The sequence below is a fragment of the Clytia hemisphaerica genome, unplaced genomic scaffold (genome assembly GCF_902728285.1).
Source record: "Clytia hemisphaerica strain Z4C2 unplaced genomic scaffold, Clytia hemisphaerica genome assembly, whole genome shotgun sequence".
Lineage (NCBI taxonomy): Eukaryota > Metazoa > Cnidaria > Hydrozoa > Leptothecata > Clytiidae > Clytia > Clytia hemisphaerica.
In genome coordinates this window covers 1,691,240-1,711,309 of record NW_027103598.1, presented here as the reverse complement: position 1 = coordinate 1,711,309, position 20,070 = coordinate 1,691,240, and the positions used below count along the sequence as shown (strand labels likewise).

At 33.9% G+C, this 20,070-nt stretch overlaps 1 protein-coding gene across 1 annotated transcript; it reads right to left on the bottom strand.

Moving 5' to 3' along the window:
* Positions 1-3,072: 3,072 nt before the first annotated feature.
* LOC136801947 (DENN domain-containing protein 10-like) lies at positions 3,073-20,064 on the bottom strand. The gene is made up of 9 exons (XM_067058643.1): positions 19,967-20,064; positions 10,078-10,274; positions 9,860-9,892; positions 9,367-9,562; positions 9,070-9,181; positions 8,095-8,267; positions 7,538-7,576; positions 5,920-6,014; positions 3,073-5,580 (listed from the first exon to the last, which is right to left on the bottom strand). Exons 1-9 carry the CDS (start codon positions 20,004-20,006, stop codon positions 5,410-5,412), a joined length of 1,056 nt encoding a protein of 351 aa, XP_066914744.1. The 5' UTR covers positions 20,007-20,064; the 3' UTR covers positions 3,073-5,409.
* Between the last annotated feature and the right edge of the window lie 6 nt (positions 20,065-20,070).

Here is a 20,070-nt window from a genome sequence, read left to right as displayed (position 1 = left end):
CAGATTGAATCCAATCTAATAAAAATCAAACAGATTTAAATTTGTTTACTTCTAAGATCTACACAATGCAAATAAAAATAACTCCTACTCAATGGGGAATGTAGTCTATAGGCTGGTAAAATGGTGCCATTAACCTAACAAACAATGCAAAACTATGATTGGCCCATTCGAAATTCAATGTTTAAAAATTGCACTTCAAAACCATTGCCACTGAATTTTTTAACCTTGGAACAAAGGAATTTCCATCCCCATCGGGATTTTAATAGTAATTTTTATCCCTATTGAGAAAAAAAGTTCCACCGGGTCTGTGATATGAGAGGATTTTCACCGGGTCTGTGATACAGGGGTGTTCTTAAGCTGGTCCTCTGAACGCTGGTTCGCTTTATTGGCGCTTTAATGCATTTTCCCAGTAAGACATTTACTAAGCAAACCAATAGTCTTTCATGTTGCCAAGATTAAAGACTATTTGTACTGTGGGCCATTTCCGAGCTTTTCTATACAGTAGCGAGTTTACGTATTTGTACTTTTGAGGACGGTGCAGTGAAGCGGTTTGGAAAAACCCGCAGTTTTGTCCCGAAAATTGAGGACGGTAAAAGCACTGATTTACCATCGTCCTCAGTCAGTCAGGATGTAGACAAATTAGAATCTTTCCGTCTCCATCGCAGAAAAACACATATACATTAACTTGGTAATTTCCAGGAAAATAAGTCAAGCTAAGCTATGCAACTGTAGTTTAAAGGTTAAATATTAGAGAAAATCCACGCACTCTCCCCTAACTTCAAGTAGACAGCTATATGAAACACGAAATTCAAACTGCTCTCAGCTGCATAACAAAACTTGCTAAATACTATTGTAGCCATTTTTGGTTTCTTTATACTACTGAAGCATAGTTAAGTATCTCTGGCGTGCTGCAATGAGCACCACTGTTAACGTAGGCTTCAGTATCAAATGTTTGAAAATTGGTTCTGATTTTTTTTCAATTTAAACACAAACGATCATTACAATTTCAAGATCCAAAGTGGAAAATCTCTAGGTTTCGAACGACTTTTTACCCCCTATTTAAAGGGGTGCTCGTAACAATATAGGGGGTAGGTAATCTTTAAAGAATTTTTACTTTTATGATTTTACAATACAAAACTGAATAATAAGCATATCATTACGTTTTAGTTTCTGTTTTAAGTTTTATCAAGGACTAAATAATTTTCGTCTGACGTCTATATAAGAAAAACATCAAATAAATAGGAAATAATAGAATTATTCTGTCGAAACAAAATGGTTGAAATAAAACCTCTAGGAGCTTTTTCCTCTTTCCCATCTATATTTCTGATGTTGAAATTTTGGAGAGCACAACATTTTTGAATGACAGACTTCTGTAGTCATTCTTTCGTGATTTTCTAAAAAGATTTTTAATAGTGTCTTACTTCCTCATTGTGAGGTTAAAATTTCCATATCTTAATCTGTTTCACACCCCCTTTTCACAGATCCACTGGAATCCCTTCCCACTGAAAAAGTATTGGCCAAAATATCGTCCCCAGTGGAAAATTATCCTCCGATTTTTTGTCCTCCATTGAAAATAATCAGAAAGGAAATCCTCACTGCAAAATCTTGTGCTATTTTTTCCATCCCCACTGGCTCGAAAACATAGGAATATCAATCCCCATCTAGTTTTAGTACGTTATTTTTACCCCCGCTGCCTGAAAAAATCCTACCAGGTGTCTGTGAGAAAGGGGTGTGTTTTCGGTTTAAATCAGAGTCCAATGTTCTTAAATAAATCTGATGTTTCGACTCAACATTCTGCAAATTTTAGAACTTTCTCTATAAGAATTGACAAAGTATCTAATCAACATTAAAGTACAATAGACTAAGTTTTATTGCAAAATTTTACCAAAAAAATTTGATTTCAGAATGGAAACCAATGGGATGGATTATGAATATATTAAATGCCTAAATCAAGGCAACCTGAAACTAACCCATTTAAAATCATTTCAATGCTGAAAGTTTATTTAGAAAAAAGATGTCATTATGGTTTGATTGTAAAATGCTGACTTAAGGATTTCATATCTCGTCTGTTACACCATATTTCTATATACTGATTAGTTGAATTTGAGCCAAATTGCTGATTGATTATCTGATTATCATCTTAATAAAACCTATCATTATAATAATAAATGAGTTTTTCCCATATATTCTTAGTAGATCACGGTTGGAAAGTTTTCCTCTAAAACAAACCACTGTCGCGACTATTGAGTGATTTTTTCCACATATTTCAAAGTTTTAAAGCTGACGTGAACATTCTTAGGATTAATTTCTAAAAATAATTCAAAATTAGATTTTTGATCTTGTTCCTTTAAAATAATTGGATAAGAAATTTCAAATTAAATCACTGTGTGTACGCGAAAGTAAAAGAAGGCCCTTTAAAGGGTAGGTAAAATCATCGCCATCATTTGATTGGGCTCTTCCAGATAAAATCCGTTCATGGAGTTTATGGGCATTATCTTTTTAATGATCTGCCCCTGGACATTTCGACTTTTCACCCCCTGGACACGCGTTTTATCCCTGGACAAGCATCAAATTGAACCCCTGCACACTGCAAATTCACCTCATGGACCATGGCAGGTTTTCAAGATTTTTCCAATACCCTTTGAAAATATATCTTCCACACCCTATAAGCGGTTTTTTCCTGGAAGAGCCCATTAGTACAAAGATGTTTATTTTTTTATTAGAAGCATTTTCAAACAGCAACAAGACTTAATTAATTTAAGAAATCCCCCACAATATTACGCTGTACAATTTTAAGAATAACCCTCTACCCGGAATGCATTTTTTTGAAGCAAATCAAAGGCTAGACAAAGAAATTACTCACTGGGCTCCAAAAAACGAAACCTACATTTAAGGACTCTCTAACAAAATGTATTCATTTGGATGGGCATGTAAGAATTGTTGGAATGTCTGAACACCGATTCTAGTTTTTGCACGTTAAAAAAATTTCTTGTTTTTAAATTTTGCCCAGACCAAACAGACCAAAAAAGGTACCTTTCTTTGGCCACTCGAGTATAGATAAGTTGCAGAATCTCAGTTTTAGTTTTTTCTGTTCGAAATTACGACAATATAATGGTTTAATTTACAAATTTCTACGTACAAAATAAAGAAATTTAAAATATTATTGTAATCAAAATTGAAATATTCTTGATAGTAAATCCAAATCAATGGTATCGCATATTTACTGTAATCATCGATGCTGTAACTAACTATTTCCCAATAAAAAGCTAGTCCCCTTCAGGAGTGTCCTATTGACTTCTCACCTATGGCTTTCAAGGTAATAGATTTTTTCTGTTGGACTTTTTAAAGTAAAAAACAGGGAAAGGAGGGACTATTATGCCTACTTGTATTCTATTCTATGTTCGTACATGTTCGTATATGAGGCCCCCCCAGCGGACCCAAATTTCACGCATTCACGCAAAGATTTTTCGCAATTCACGCATTCACGCAAGTTTTTCTCAAAATTCGCGTAAACCCAATTTTTTGGGAAATCGGGGAAATTTTCGGGAAAAATCGGGGAAAATGTCAAAAATAGAAATCTTGCACATTTCGTTAAGTTACGTAATTTACGTAATTTCCGCCATTAATGGAGTAAAACGTTCGATTTGCATAAAAAAATATGACAAGGCTGTATTTGCATAAAAAAATATGACAAGGCTGTACTTGAGATATTATTCGACCGGATCTGGTCATGCACTTGAGAAAAACTTAACTCAGTAGTGATTTTTTCCTGTAGACCTGACTATAAAACACCGTGTTTGGTAGCGTCACAAGAAGCCCCCAAATAGAAAGTGTTACGTAATTTTTCAACTTTTATCACATGCCATCACGCAAAATATTTGATTCTTCTAACTTGTCACGATCGTTTGGAAAGGGTGAAGCTTCTGCAGTTAACGTATCGCGATAGTAAGTGAAAAGTGAATATGCGCCGCAGGCGAATTTTTGTACAAAAAATAGCTTAAACATTATCAAAAATTGGTCAAACAAACTCGAGTATGACACCATGATGCTTAGCTCAGGGGTAAGGAGGCGCAACCATGGTTTACGCAGAGAGGAATTTTTTGCATTTTTGTCACTCGCGTTTGGCTAAAAATGCTCTCTTTGACACCATTGAAAAAGAATGTAGTCTAAATTCGTTAGAGGCAAGGTACGATTGCTTGATAGCTTGTAAAATGAGGTAAAAGAATGAACATTTGTTGCAAGCGAATCGATCAAAAAAAAATTAAAAAGAAAGGTTTTAATCAGGGCTCGCAAATTAATTTCCTAACGTGGAGGGGGCGAAAACATAGTGACTAAGGAGGCGCAACCATGTTTTGCGCCGACAGGAGAAAATTTCTATTTTAACCCTCTGATGTACTTAAATACGACTCTATTTCAGACTAATTTTGCCAAAAATCAGGTTATCGAAAGTCTACATCATGGGTAAAAATTTCTTTGAAATAAGTTTATTTTTATTTGCAAAAACGTGGTGAAGTCATGGCCGCCTCCTGACCCCAGTGGCTCTGGCCCTGGCCCCGGATCACTCATCATGCATAACAATGGTTTTGTCTTAAACACTTTCAAGGGGGCAAATTAGAGTTATTTAAGATTCGAGGGCCAATACATGTTTGGCCCGAGCGAAAAAATCTGGAAATTTAAGGTGTCTAGATTGCTAGAAAGCGCATCTAAATCATGAATCGTTTAATAAAATAGAGAATTTGAAAGTTGCTGATTTTTTGTGCACCTTCACCTGGCATCCCTTGAATTTGGGATAGGTGCGCACCTTGGGGTTTTCTACAAACTGTGAAAAGGAAAAATTCACGCGTTCACGCAAAAAACAGGGCAGATTCACGCATTCACACAATAGAAATATGGATTTTCACGTTCACGCAAGTTTTTTCAATTCACGCATTCACGCAATTTTTTTTCGATTTTCACGCATTCACGCAACCAAAAAAGCCCATTCACGCATTCACGCAAACCGCTGGGGGGCCCCGTATATTATATCTGTGTTTTTGTTTCAATAAAGAAAAAAATAGCAGCTTCCCCAGCCTCTCCTTGCTTATGAAATTAGCTCTGAAAAAATGCAGGTTGTTTTCAAAATATTTACAATAACAATAACAAAATCAAAATCAAAATCAAAATCAAAATCAAAATCAAAATCAAAATCAAAATCAAAATCAAAATCAAAATCAAGATCGGTCTAATTTATCTGATATATTTGAATGGTTGGGTCAGCTAGGTTACAGCTCGCTGGTTAGATGTGGACAGGTTTTGAAAATGGAATAGATTCAAGATATCATTTTCCCTATCAATGGTAAGGTTTCAGAAGAAAACGATAAGATTACTTATCATGGAAAGCCTATTTTTCTTACTGAATTGCATGCACCATTATAAGCGAACCAAACCTTCAGCTGAGGCCAGATTAAACAGAAATGTTTGCATCACATTTGTAAGGTTCTTAGATTGTAACAATTCCAAAGAAATATGAGGGTCATCAGGATTTTCTCCATCCAAAGATCGTAAATTGTTGATTATGTCTTTTGTTCGTCTGGTGAGTTCCTATAATGAAAATTATTGATAACAACCATTCAGTCTTTGGAAAAATCAACGTTGCAAAATCTTCTTTAAAAATCTCTCCTAGAATGTTCACAAAAATTTGGCGATCCATTGTATTATTAATTCCCAAATTCAGTGGTCATTTTAAATTAGTTTGCAGTGAGTTTGTAACGAAAAAAATCAGCATGGGAGATCTATCAACAATAACATTTCTGAAAATTAAAAGACAACTTCAACAGTGATCTAAAATTTTCTCAGTAATCTAAATGAAATAAAAAATCGACTTCCCCAATAATGAAGGGGTTAGATTCAATCAGGAAAACTTTGATGATATGTTTATACCTTAATAATGTCTTCATCTGCCATATCTTCATTTTCGGACGCTTGCAACAAGAATTTGGCTATTTCTTTATGCATTTTACCCATTTGAAAGCATTCTAAGCAAGTGAAAACCAAGATTTACAACTTATTATCAAAATATATCAATGTTGCTTTAAAAAGGACTGTGTTAGTATGAACTTTTTTTTAATAATGTTATATTTAAAGTACAGTTGATGCTCTCAAATTCGACATTCTACTACTAAGTGCGTTCCTTTATTCGATAATATTGAAAGTGGTGGTCAACAAGAAACGACGTTGTATTATTCGATACGCTCTCTTATTCGATGAAGATTGAAGAAAATCGAATAAGAGAGCGTCGTAGTTCTGTACTTAATTTAGACAAATAGCCATTTAGTATTGGTATGATTTCTTCATTTAAAAATACTTTACAACCATTCAATTTACCTCAGCCGATAACCGGACATTGTTAAAGGTTTTGTTTTGATTGAAAGGTCTGATGATGTTCATGTAGTATAAAAAAAGTTCCTCAAAAAAAGGAATTTTACTGATACTCTATCAAATGTTTTTATGTTTATAATAAATAGAACGTTTTCCATCTTTTAATCAAAACATTCGGTTGTAAATTTGCTCGAAATCAGCTTTGGTATTTTTTGTTTACAAAAGCAATAGAATGTGAGGTCACATCTCGAAACAACTTTCGATCACTTGTTTGCAGGATATTGTTGTGCAAAAAAGTAGCTTTAATATATCTGACCCAGCATTAAGACACTGCCTAAAATAAGCTCCTTTTTTCCCCGTAGAAAACCTTTGAAAGTGTATTAATTCTATCACTTTATTATTACTGTTATAGCTAACGAAATAAAAAATTTATGGGCAGTCTATACATTGCAGTAAAAACGCGTGGTTTAAGTTTTGCCTCATACATAGATTAATTTACTTTCCAAACTTAAAATCTCAATTGGGAATGGAAATTACGATTTAGTTTAAATCTTTTCCACTAAGAAGATGGATGGTGCACAGTGCAAGTAAGTCAAATTTAATGTAAGCTCCGAGTAGATTTACTTCCATTTTTAGACGTTAGATTTCCGAAAATCTTACTAAAAATAGGGATCAAAATTTGATTTAATATAAAACCGTTTTCGCAAATCAACTTCAGTTTCAATTTTAGTATTTAAAATCTTTAACGGGCTGCAAGGCTGTTATATTAAGCAGTATTAGTATTAATTTTACTCTCGAAATTATACATGCTTAGCTGAGGGCGACAGATTTAGAAGAATCAGTCTTGCAGCGATTTTTTTTAAAAGTTGGTAGAACGCTTTAAAGGCCGGTCGCCACTTGCGCGCGCTGCGATCGCACTTTATCTATCAAAGCTTCCACACTATTGGTCAAAAGAAAAAATGAAGCAATTCCATTGGCGCGATCTGACGTAACGGTTGAAACGGGCTAGCGCTACATTTTTATGACGTAATCTTTTTTCCAAGCAAAAAGGGTTGAAGCCAAACGGTGCGATCGCAGTGCGTAAGTGGAGAACGGCCTTAAAAGTGATATAAACTTCAATATCAACTTTCACAAGTTAAAAAATAGGCGTTATAGTGGCAAGCATTAAAAAAACCATTACCTTTAGATTGTGGGTTCAATACAATTTCTCCATCCGAGGCTAAAAAGAAAAACCAAGATTTTAACACTATAAAAGCTGTGAACTCAACTGGAATAAACTTCTTCCCGTCATTAAAGAGGTTCAATGCCTTGTTAAGTTGCATAACTTCCGCCATTATGGAAGCAAACGTTCGATTCGCGTAAGGGATCGCCTCTACAGATGAGAACGTGTGCTTCAGTTTGCTTCCATGATGGCGGGAATAAAAATAAAACATGATAAACCTCTGTAGGCGCATAAAAAGGGATTTTTTGGAAGAAAAGAGGGGTAATTTAGTGACTTCTAGGGTTCTAAGTAAATGAAAGGGCCCAAAAGATTGATTTTTGCTGGCATTTATGGACTCAAATTCATGCATCATGGGGTGATGGTCTACCATTCGAAATTGAAAGTCACACCCTAACATTTACACTAGAGCAGCATACACACTAGACATGCGTGTTTTATTTTACTTTGAAAATTATCACCACACATGTGTAAATACAATATTGCGAAGTTGGAGTAGACTTTATCAAGTAAAGTACCTTGTAGATATATGTCATAAAGATCGGGTCTGTTCTCAACTTCACCATTCGTAAAACCAGCCACGTAGGTGCGTTTATTTTTGATTTCTTCCAATTCCTTCTCTCCTGTCAGTGTTAAGAATGGATACACAATATTCCAGTCCTTGCGGTGGATGCAAAAAGCTGGCAGTGATCTTGAACGCAAAGAAAGAGGGAAGACAAAATAAATAACAAATTACACTCCAGTGCCACAGACCAGGTGATATAATTCTACAAACCAGAAAAAAAAATAGTGACAACCCTAAAAGTTTATCCCATCAGAAAATCATGATATGAATAGTGACTAAAATTTTTAAGAATCTCATAACACTATTACAGGGTTGCACGTTTTCAATAGTATTTAGTTATTTATGTATTTGAAAGTTCTCAACGGCTTTACTGCTAGACAGATAATAGACTAGTAAACAAGTCGTTGAAAACAGACTCTATCTAAAAATTCAAGCTCAAAAGGAAAAGCATGGAAAAAGTGATGTTTCTTTTTCTTTTTTTAATTTCAACGACTAGAAGCTTCTTTCCTCAAAAAACGTTGTTTAATTTTTCAACTTTTTTTAGATTTTTGAGAAACCATCCAACTTTTTTGACTAAATGCTATTTCGTAGTAACATTGAACTTAGGAACATAGAAATAAAAGAACAATTGTTAAAACGCAATAAAAAGAAAGAAAAATAAACGTAAACACGTACGCACCTGACATACAGAAATCTGTATGTCTGAGCTTATGATTTTAGCTGAAGAAAAAAAAGGCGTGGAAGAGGCTTCAAGTCTGTAATTCTCCTTTTCCCCGTGCGTGGACATTTATAGTTTACTTTTTATTATTATTATATAGTTCTTATAGCCAGAGTAATTACAGACTTGTTTACAAGTCTAGACAGATAAGAATGCAGAAGAATGTAGTATTAAGACTTAAAGAACTATAAATATCAATGAATATTATACCTGCATATATGGTGTAAGGTGGTGAGTTTGGGATGATAAATAGCTATCCTTTTCTTCAATAGTACAGCAACGTAAATGAGAATAGACTCCATTCCAAATAATGTGATCATCTCTATAAAAAATAAAAGCTGGATAAATTCTTTTGGAGGCTTCATTATCAATATTTTTTTTATTTTCCAGATACAATTCTAAAAGAATAATAAAACCCTAAACTTACTTTACAAGTGAAAAGGAATCGTGTTCAATCTAGAGAGAGTCAACTTCATAAAAAAACACAACACAAACAAAACATTTCACCTTTAATGCAAGTTTCCATGTATGCTTTCCTTTTATCAAAATCAGTGTGAACTAACTTTTTATCGTCATCTTTTAGGCAGTATCCTTTTGTGTACATGGTGAGAAAGTTTTGTAGCACTTTTGTTGTTGAATGTCCTTTCAAATAATCCTTTGTGCTGCATTCTGCTAGATTTTGATATAATTCTGGATTGAAGTCCTGAAAATTTATAAAATTTTAGTAAGGATATTGATAGCATGGCAACATGAGCATAAAAAATACAATGGGTACCTAAGGGGTAGTTTCGGATAAAGCTATTCCAATAAAGAATGGCTTGGGGCAGTTTTGGATGTACTAAAGTTATTTCAAAGAAGAAAAAATGTTCAAAAAAGAGAAACTAAAGCAGAAGGAGAAGTAGAAGTAGAAAATTACTAATGAAACAGCAAAGATTTGAAAACATTGTTGAAGAAAAACATCTTAAAGTTTAACAATACATTTTCTTTTGATAATGAATACCTCTGCTAAGATGACAAAGAAAACATCATTGACCTAAAGAAAAAGAATTGGACAATAAGAAATAATTTGTTTTAAAGGATTTTCAAAATCAATTTTTATACATAACTTAACTTTATCCAAGACAATTTTATCAAAAGAATTTTGCTAAATATAATTTCTAAATGATATAAACGTTAAAGAGTTTTAAAAAAGGGAAAAAAATAACAGTGGAAGCTTACATTTTTGACTGCATGTGCTTGAGAAATATCTGTTCGAAGGATGTAATACCAGGTCCCTTTCACTTGACAAAAACAAAACTTTGTTTCAGAATGATCCTCAGTTAATATGGAACATTTATTGAGTATAACTTCTTTAAGATCTGGACTGATCTGTGGATAAACCCATACAAACATACATTCGCCATCTGTGTCCCTTTCTAAAGTAAAAACAGAAATAAGATTTAAAAAAAACAGAAATAAGATTTTAAAAAATCAGACTAACATTTCTTAACATACTTTAAAAGTGCTTATTAGATCATACAATGCAATTCTTTCGAAAGACAATATTTAAAAAACTTATTATCCCCCAGTTTCATTTGAATGATCTCATTACCTAAAACCAAAACTTTTATTTATCAACTAAGGGTGGTTGGTTGAGTTTCTGATACGGATACTGGTTGGTTAGATTTGTCACATTTTGTCTAAAAATTTGATTAAAATGCGGAAATTTTGCAATAGCCCACCCTCTAAAATTCTCTAAAATCTGGTCACTTTACAAGGGATTTACAGAGGCTATTGACAATTCAAGGCTTACACAGTGATTGAAAATTGGAATTGTTTTCCCTCTTTTGGTGGTAAACAGTACTTTTCAATGGTTTTCAAAACTTTGAAACTTTTTCTGGTGTAGGCAGGGCCTTATTTTTGCCTCACCAGCTTAAAAAAATCGCACTTAAGAAAACATTTTTGCCTCAATTTTTCTCAAAAATGCTGATTTTTTTTAAGCCTCTTCGTAGGAGAATGTGTCTTTCTATAGGGAATTTTATAACACTTCATGGGGAAGAATGACATCTTCAGAAGATGCTTTGTTTGATATGAGGATTCCCATTTCCGTAAAATCGTGATTCTCCATGGTTGCGAAATGGTGGCTATGGGTAATTCCTTTGTTCTTTTGCTATTTTCTTTTGTTCTATGTGATGTAAAGACGCTTCACAAATCGAAGTATATACTTCCACGAACTGTCTAGAGGCCGACATCATGGAAAGCGCGTTCAAGGTCACATGGTTTTTTATGGATATTTTGACACTTTACATGACAAGTACTTTCAGTTGTGAGAAAGCGGATTACACGTTTTTTTTTTTTTAAGAAACACACTTTTAAGAAACATGAGGCTCAGAATGCCTAAAAACTAAGAAACATCTAAGAAACATGCTGAGGCTGAGAATGAGAAAATAACATTTTTAACTCTGTTTTTTAGAACCTTCCAATCTTTGCATGAAAAATAGGCTGATTATTTCAAAAAGTTTAGAAACATCTAAGAAACATTTAAGGCTCAAAAGGCCAATTTCTTAAGAAACATTGAGGCTGCTTGGTAAAACTAGTTTCTTAAAAAAAAAAAACGTGTTACGCTAGTGTGGGCTGGATGAGATCGAACGATAGGTGAAGACATGATGTTATAAAAAGTCTAGATATATATTTGACAATGAAGACATACTGTCCAAATAATCCCAAACTTTATCTTAGCTGATCTGGATTATGCCAATATATTAGTTAAATGAATATGAAGATTCATTGTTGTCTTGTCGATGGTCAGGCTTCAACTGTCCTTGCTGGAGAGAATGGACTCTCAAAACCACATGGCACAAGGAGGAGAGCTCACTCGGCCCAATCTCCCAGCAAGGAACTCAAAGGAGAAGTGCACTGGGGGCCAGTAGAGATCTAGACTAGCCTCATGTTCAAACAATAATCTCTACTGTCAGGGAAAGATGGTAGACCTAGCTATAATATATATTATACAAACATATTATCCATGCAACATATAATATATATTATCCTATAACATACATATAACAATCATAATATAACCTTAGTTCTGCTTCCTTACACAGTAAATCAGAAAAAACCATGTGACCTTAGTTGCAACTTGAAATATTTTCTCTCAAAGTCTATTTTATCTCATTTTCAAATTTTTAAGTCAGACTTTTGCACTTGGCAAAAAAGCCAAAAATTCAAGCAGGCTCTCACAAGCTACCAAAAATGAAAGCAAACAAAATTTCATACTAAAACCACTACCTTATGGCTGCAAATAAATTTATTTTAGTCACTTGGACATTATGTCCAACTGAAATCAAATCCAGTGGGTCAAACTCAAAATCTAGTACCAGTAAAAATCAAATTCTATCTTCTTGGTTAAATTATTCAGTCTTTTTTTTTTAATTATCATAATTTTTCAACCAACAAGATATATTTTCTAACCTTAATAAGAAGAAGTGAACTTAGAAATACTAAGAAAACGATTTGATAAAAAAGTGCTTAGAAACAAACTGTTAAGTTACAAAGAAGACAAGCTGATAAAAGTGAACCTAGAAACACTCTCAAAAGTTACGAAGAAAACGATACTATAAAGCTGATCTTAGAAACACTCTTTACTTTATACTTCAATCATAATCGAACCTTCGATCAGTAGCCTCTGGAAAAAATCGAGCTCAAAAACGCACAGAAAAACGCACAGAAAACTGGACTGAAACTGATCTTAGAACTAAAAGTTACGGAGAAAACAACGACCCTGCCTATGCCCCGGGGTCCGTATCATTTGTTTTTGAGAGACTACCCCAGACGCCCCAGATAGCACACAGGGTCGCTTTTCAAGGAATCGCTGACTGCGCGTTGTATTTTGGAATTTATTGAAATATTCTTCCGTGGACAAACACCTTTTTCGAAAAGCTGTTGTAATGTTCTGAATGGCATTTCGTATGTGAGGCCTGTATTTTGATCGAGTTCAATCTCAAGAAGCGTGGGCCAGTTGTGCATTCTAAATCTAACCAAAGAATGGAACCTGATAAGCTAGAAAAAGGTAGGTAAGGCGGCAATCACAAATATCTTCGTTTCGCGTCGCCCGACCGACTCTTGAAAATTAAGTAGAATTGAGTCGGTGAGTCAGTGAGTCGGTAAATTTGTCAGACTTTTTCCCTCCTTCGTTCAAAGAGATTTCCACCGCATTCGCGGCATTTTGACTTTGTTTATAATTACATGTGCCATTTTTGGTCGGGAGTCACAGTGTTCACAGGTCATAATTTGAAACCACCCATAGTGCGGTTGTTTGAATATTTGAATAAAGATGAAGATTTTTGAATTTGTTTGCTAAAACAAGGAATTTAATCGTAGCAAGTTTTCGAAAATCTGGCCCGAACATGGTCCGAAACTGCTGCTGCTGATGGTCCTTGAGACTTTTTTGAAGCAAACTTTTGACCTGGAGTGGTTTACTGGTGGGTTTTCGCCACAAAAATAACATTTTCAGGATTTCTATTTCTACGTAACCGTCAAAAATGGCCGAAAAATTGCTATTTTGGCAGATCTGGAGCAAAATTCAAGATGGCGTATCTTTTTGAACCCACAACAAATTTTTTTGAAACTTTCAGTAATGCTTCCTTAGTAGGTCTAGTTTATAATCTCAAAAAATCTCAGTGGGGGTTTGAAGTCTCTTAAAGATATGATCGATTGAAAATTTGCTTAACTTCGTTGTTTTTTTCCTCTTAAAGGGATAATCCAATACTAGAACAAAAGACGCTAGCAAATAAACTTGTTTCATTTTATCCAGCAAAGTTAAAAACGATTCACGGAAAGTTTGTGCGGGAATTGCGAGAGAAATGAAGTTAAGATAGACTAGCATCAGAAGCTTCGAAGCTTTCAAAATGGAAGCGAAATAATTTGATCAGTGAAATGTTTATATTTTTACCACTGATTAAATATACTTTTAGGTGTCTATAACATGTTAATATTATCAAAATCATAAAGTGTTTTTATTCAATTATCTTTGTGCAAAGTTTCAATGTTTATTTTTCTATGATGCTGAAGATACAAGAAGATATTTAATGTCAAGGTTGAATTCTTTTGCTAACCAATTTATACAGAACTATCTCTTCTCTTGCCTCTTTCAGTTAAATAACAATGTAGTCAATTTTGAACACTCAAGGTAGTAGAGGGCATTTTGTAAAATCGCTTGACTATTTTGTTAGAAGCACTTGTTATACATTTTTGGAAAGCTAAGGTTTAGGGGAATCGAAATTACTATGTTTCCAATTTTTTTTCGGACACTTTGGTGTGATTTTCGGACGAATAAAACGGTCTCAGGCAAAAATCATAGGGTTAAAAATTAATGAAAATTTTAGCTCGAGAAAACGGAGACCTGTTGTATATTTTTGGAAAGCTCTCAGAAAATTAAGATTAGAGATATATTGCAAGTATAGGTGATTTTAGTACCTAACTCGAGATATTGAGCTTCAAAAAGCGCAAAAACTGGACAAAATAGCTGTTTCTGGTTGAAAAACACGGTTTTCAAGGGTTAATATCTCGAGTTAGGTACAGAAATCACCTATACCTGCAATATATCTCTAATCTTAATTTTTTGAGAGCTTTCCAAAAATATACAACAGGTCTCCGTTTTCTCGAGCTAAAATTTTCATTAATTTTTAACCCTATGATTTTTGCCTGAGACCGTTTTATTCGTCCGAAAATCACACCAAAGTGTCCGAAAAAAAATTGGAAACATAGAAATTTCGATTCCCCTACCCCTTAGCTTTCCAAAAATGTATAACAAGTGCTTCTAACAAAACAGTCGAGCGATTCCAAAAAATCGAACAAAATTCCCCCTACTAAGGGGAGAAAGAGATTTCTATTTTCTCTCGAAAGTGTGCATATGGATCTGAGAAGTGAAATGAAACTCATCAACAAGACAAGAAAGACTTGTTCATCTCTCGAAAGTGTGCATATATGGATCTGAGAAGTGAATGAAACTCATCAAGACAAGAAAGCCTTGTTCAAAGAAGATTTTCATGGTTCGTACTTCAGAATATGGGACATTTTTGTTCATCCAATGACTTGAAAAATCAACTCTGGAGACAGTAGTCTACATAACTTCAGAATACTTCGATAGAATCATGGAACGCGGATATTATTTTCTCGATAAAAGCACTGTATCATGAGATTTTGCACAAACCAAATAAAATGAAGTGAAAAGTAACTCTACGATGAATGAAAAACTCTGGTTCTGAGCATCATATTGTACTGATTTGGAATTTTATGAAATAATGTTGAGGAAGTAGCAGTAAGACACATTGATTTGATTAAATTTAAAATCCTGTGACTATCATTGAAAATTAAGATCAAACCATCGATCAAGGGACTTTGTTTTCTTGTGCTTCTGGCATGGTTCGACTCTGAAGCTACATATCTCTGCACCCTTTTTGAAAGTCCTCGTACCAGTTGAACATATTTTTCATGTACCAGTTTGTTTCGTGATGGATGGACATAGCTGCATTTTTTACAGTCGTATGGATATGCTGCTGTAAGAAGAACTGTTTACATTTTATTTACGTTGTTTAACTTGAGTGAATGTGGAATATTGTGACTGATGTTGTATGAAGTGACGATAAATACATAATACTCAATGATAAAATTTTAAGATATTAAAAACATTTTCTGCTAAAAAAAGGAAGTATTTTTTCACCAACAGTTTTGATAAAATTTTATTTACTAGGCAACTTTTTTCCCTATGAAGTGCTACTGTGTGAAAAATTCTGAGGGTGCTTTAATTGAGAATTTTTTTTTGAATGGAAAGAAATATTTTGGAAGGCAACTTCAAAGAGGAGGTCATATTATTATTCAAATACTTTTACATCACTGTTAGCAATAAGCAAAAAGCTCGTCCCAAAAAATCTGAAAAATGGCAAAAAATGAAGTTTTCAGAATGTCAAAATTTTTTATATAGACATAAAGAATATCATTTCATGAACAATATGTGAAAAAATCAGAGCAGGAACATGCTCCATTGAAAAGTTATGACCAGATTTCCAATTTCCAGGCTAAAATCCCTGGAAAGCTCACAAAAATCAAGATTTTTACAAAATGGGCATATAAAGACTACAAAGTAGTTTACCTTACCAAATGTTTTTAAAAATTGATAATTTTCAAGTTAACTGAAAATTAAGTCTTTCAGATGTCCAATGGAGTTTTTAGGGGGTCTAAAATTTCTGTTGCGCCGTGACGGAAAATCATAATTTCTAAATAAAATTGAACAAAGCAGAATTTTTTCAGTTTTTAAATGTTTAAAATATTAGACCTATTAGGACTGTTGAGAATCACTAAAGGAATTCACTCTTAAAACACCAAGGTAATTCTTTAGTGTACTTTAAAGTTTTGCGTTGCGCCGTGACGGAAAATCCAGGTTGGCATTTTAAAATTATCTTTTCTCCAAAACTTGTTCATCAATCAACTTGATGTTTATATGACATGCTTAAACAAGTCATCTGGTAAATATTTAGCTGCTAAAATTTAATTTTAGACTTAGTCATACCTTAGAAATAGCCAATGGAAAAATACTAACAGATTTTTTTTCAAAAATGTTTCATTCTCATTTTTTTCCAAAAATGTCCATATTTTTTAAACAGTGCTAATTTTTCAGTATATGATTTTTGATCTTCGAAAATACATGCCTTGGGAAATATTAATATGTTTTGAGGCAATATGTTGAAATACGATGAGAATAATATTATTCATATTTGTGATTTTTGTTTCATCAAATTTTAAGCCAAAATGGGCCATTTATTGACCTTTCAAGAACCAATATCTTTCCAGCACATTCACAAAACCCCATGATGTTATATATCATAAAAGCAAATTTTTCATCGATTCTTGAATATCTAATTCTTAAAATTCACAATTTTGTTGGGTGAGAGCTATATGCTTAAGAGTTTTTCAACGCTGGGACGAGCTTTTGCTTATTGCTTGTTGAAAGTGAAGCCATAAAGAATTTGTAAATACTTTATATAGTTTTCAAAATCCAAATGTATACAGGAATTTTGTAATTGATGTTATTTTTTTTCAAAAAATTTTATGCTTTATTACTATTTGTTTTTGTTCATGCTCTTGACTTGAGGAAACACAAAGAACACAGGAAAACAAAACAGAACTGTTAATTTCTCATCTCACAATCTCTGTGTGTATAGAAAACTCTTGCGTAGTATTTACATTTGTGAATCAATTTTGGCATAGCAAAACAGAAAATTTCCTTCAGATAAGTATAACAAGACGAAGAAATTACACGAAAGATTTTCTTCGCCTCCCTCCCAACTTCGACTTTTTATTCGCAAAGTATTTTTCGGTTGTTTAGATTACGAAACGAAGTGAAATCCGTTCGACCAATCAAATTGTAACTTGAATCGCGCTCGACCATCAAATTCCAGACACTGACCATAATATTTTGATTTGCGAGAGTGGGATTATCCCTTTAAGGCTAAATCAGGCCACTTAAGGGCTCTAAAAGGTAAATTTTGTCAAAATATGGTTGATCTTCTCTAGCCAATAATCATTGGCTTAAGGGAACAACTGTAAAAAAATTAGGTCATTTCCATAAGATGACTTTCTGTTTCTTTATTTTAAGTTCGATATGTAAAAATGAAAACGAACATCTGGCCTTTCCTACCATTCCAGGGCCTATATTTTCAGAAAAGCCTCAACCTTTCACAGTTTGGTATATTCTTAAAATATAACGATTACTTAACTGGTTTAGAGTCCCCTGCCAGTTGGCGACCGGTCTAGTTGGCGACCGACTCTTTGAAACCCAGAAAAGTCATGCAAAAACAAACCTTGAGCATTTCTTTTGGTAGTAATCTGCCTTGACCTATTCCCGTACTGTGTAAAAAAAAGTTCTAGAAAAGAACGAGTAGAATCCGAAAGATCCAATTTGCACGGAAGCACATGAAAAACCCGTTTTGTCGAAAAAAAATAAAAAATGGCTACCTGTGGACAAAAAAGCTTCGTAAGAAAAACGCTTCAACTCCCACTCCAAAAAATCTGTCCAAAACGAGAATATGTTAGAAAGCATTTCTGTAAAATCAGCTCGATACAGTTTCCTTCGCTTGAATATGATAAAAAGTTGATGCAATCAGCTTCGAATTTGACGTCCAGTCTGCGACCGACCAAACTAAAAAAGAAAAGAAGACTCTACATTGCGATAACAGTCGGGTGTTTAAGATTAAAAACTGCATTATTGCTATTTTCAGAAATTATTGCGAAAAGGCAATTTTTTAACGAATAAATGCTAATCAGCAGAAAAATAAAAAAGTAAATAAATGAAAATTGCCGTTTTCGGCAATTATTGCCGTTTTTGCAAATAAAAGTTGATTTTATTATTGAACACGTGGTATTTGACACCCTCGCGATAAGTAGGCCCACTGTGCCTCGTTTAGTTTTGTTTTCAATTGGTTGTTGGAAATGCAGATAACAAAATCGAGTCATATGTAAACAAATTTACAACGGGGGTTTTGTTATCTCTTTCTGGCTGTGTTTCGGCATCGATGCAGGATCTTTTTAAACATATTATTTTAGAACTTTTCATGTTATTGAGCAATGAAAAATTGAAAAAATCACTTTTAAAAATCCGAAAAACCTTTTTCTCGATGCAATTTTACTATTTTCAAACACCTCTGACATCTTTGCCCTTAAAAGGACAACACATTTTGCTGATTCAGCATTTCATCGTTAAAAAATTGCCGTTTTCGGCAATAATTTCTGAAAAGAGCAATAATTGCAGTTTTTATCTTAAACACCCGACTGATCAAAACATTCCAGACGCAAAGAGAAAAAAACAGACATAAAAAATTCCCGCGTTTTTATCAAATGAAGACTCTCCATAGACCCGCCACTTTCAAAACAAAACAAAAACAAACTTTAGAAAAATATGGCGACTTGAAGAAAAATTCTGAAAAAACATGCCGAAGGGAAATGTAAGTAAACTATTTTAAAACAAATGAATGAGTGCAAATAAATTTAATACGGGAAAGCTTATAAGTTTTTTTATCATCCTGATCAATTAATATGACCTTACCTGCAAGTAGAGCACTAATTTTTTCCTTCTTGCGATCGGTCGCAGACTGGTACGTCGGTCGAGAACTGGGTACTAGTACCGCTCGCTTCGAAAGTTTTTTATTCTAAGGGGACCCGTCCATATTCATTTGACAACTCAAAACGTCAAATTGACGTTATCCTCTGAACCCCCCCACCCCCCACAGATAACGTCAAGCGATATGTAACCAAAAGTTGTAGCCATTTTTCATCAAAGTTTTCCCGTTCCGTCGCAAAGTCCGTACTTGGTTGTACCCGTGCGTGTATGTGATCTTTTAACAAATGACCTTTATTTAAAAAAGAAATTAAAAGCTTTACTTGGCGCTAGGTCCGTACCGTGCTTTAGGCGTACAACCTTTCTTTGCCCACTTGTGCGATGTGGTTCGCTCGATCGCGCAAACAATGAAAATATGATGTAATGATATCATAGCGCGAGCCAATGGGATTATGCGAGCAGCAAATTTTCATGTACTTCATACACAAATATGTTTTCGAAAGCTTATAAAGTATAGTGTGGTTGGTGGTTACAAATATCCGCGATTTTCACAAAAAGGTATACCTTTGATTTCTTGTAACGTCAAACCTAACTTTTGAAAACCCCCACCCCCTCATAACGTCAATTTGACGTTTTGCGTTGTCAAATGAAAATGGACGGCTCCCCTAAGAAGATCGCCTCAAATAAAAAATCAAAACAAACACGAAGAGCATGTTAAAAGTTGTCTAACCGTTGGTTGAAAAGGATTTTCAAAAAAGTAAAAAGTAAGTGAAAAATTTGAATCAAAAAAATTTCGGTCGCCAACTGGGCAGGGTACTCTAACAGTACTTAAAAATTCCTATTGAAAAACTTTTTAGACTCATTCAGAAATCCTACTTTGACAATAATTTGCGCTTTGCCGCAAAATTTCGAAGTCCAAATAATAAAGAATAGTAAGAGATAAGAATTTGAAGACAAAATTCGAAAAGTTTATTAAAGAAATGCAAGACTTAGAGCAAAAAAAGAAAAATTTCTTACCACAAATCGAAGCTCCTTGCAAACCTACAACGGCCGCCATATTTGTTTTTATTGGTAGATCCAAGAGTTTTCAGCATAGCCAAAAATTCAGAGAGTGCTCATTC

Excerpts from the sequence above, each read along its gene's own strand:
- LOC136801947 (XM_067058643.1), bottom strand. The coding sequence starts at position 20,006 with ATGGCGGCCGTTGTAGGTTTGCAAGGAGCTTCGATTTGTG. Across the intron at positions 9,563-9,859 it reads TCTTTGTCATCTTAGCAGAG|GACTTCAATCCAGAATTATA; the intron begins GTATTCATTATC and ends ATAAATTTTCAG. Across the intron at positions 6,015-7,537 it reads ATTGAACCCACAATCTAAAG|AATGCTTTCAAATGGGTAAA; the intron begins GTAATGGTTTTT and ends TCACTTGCTTAG.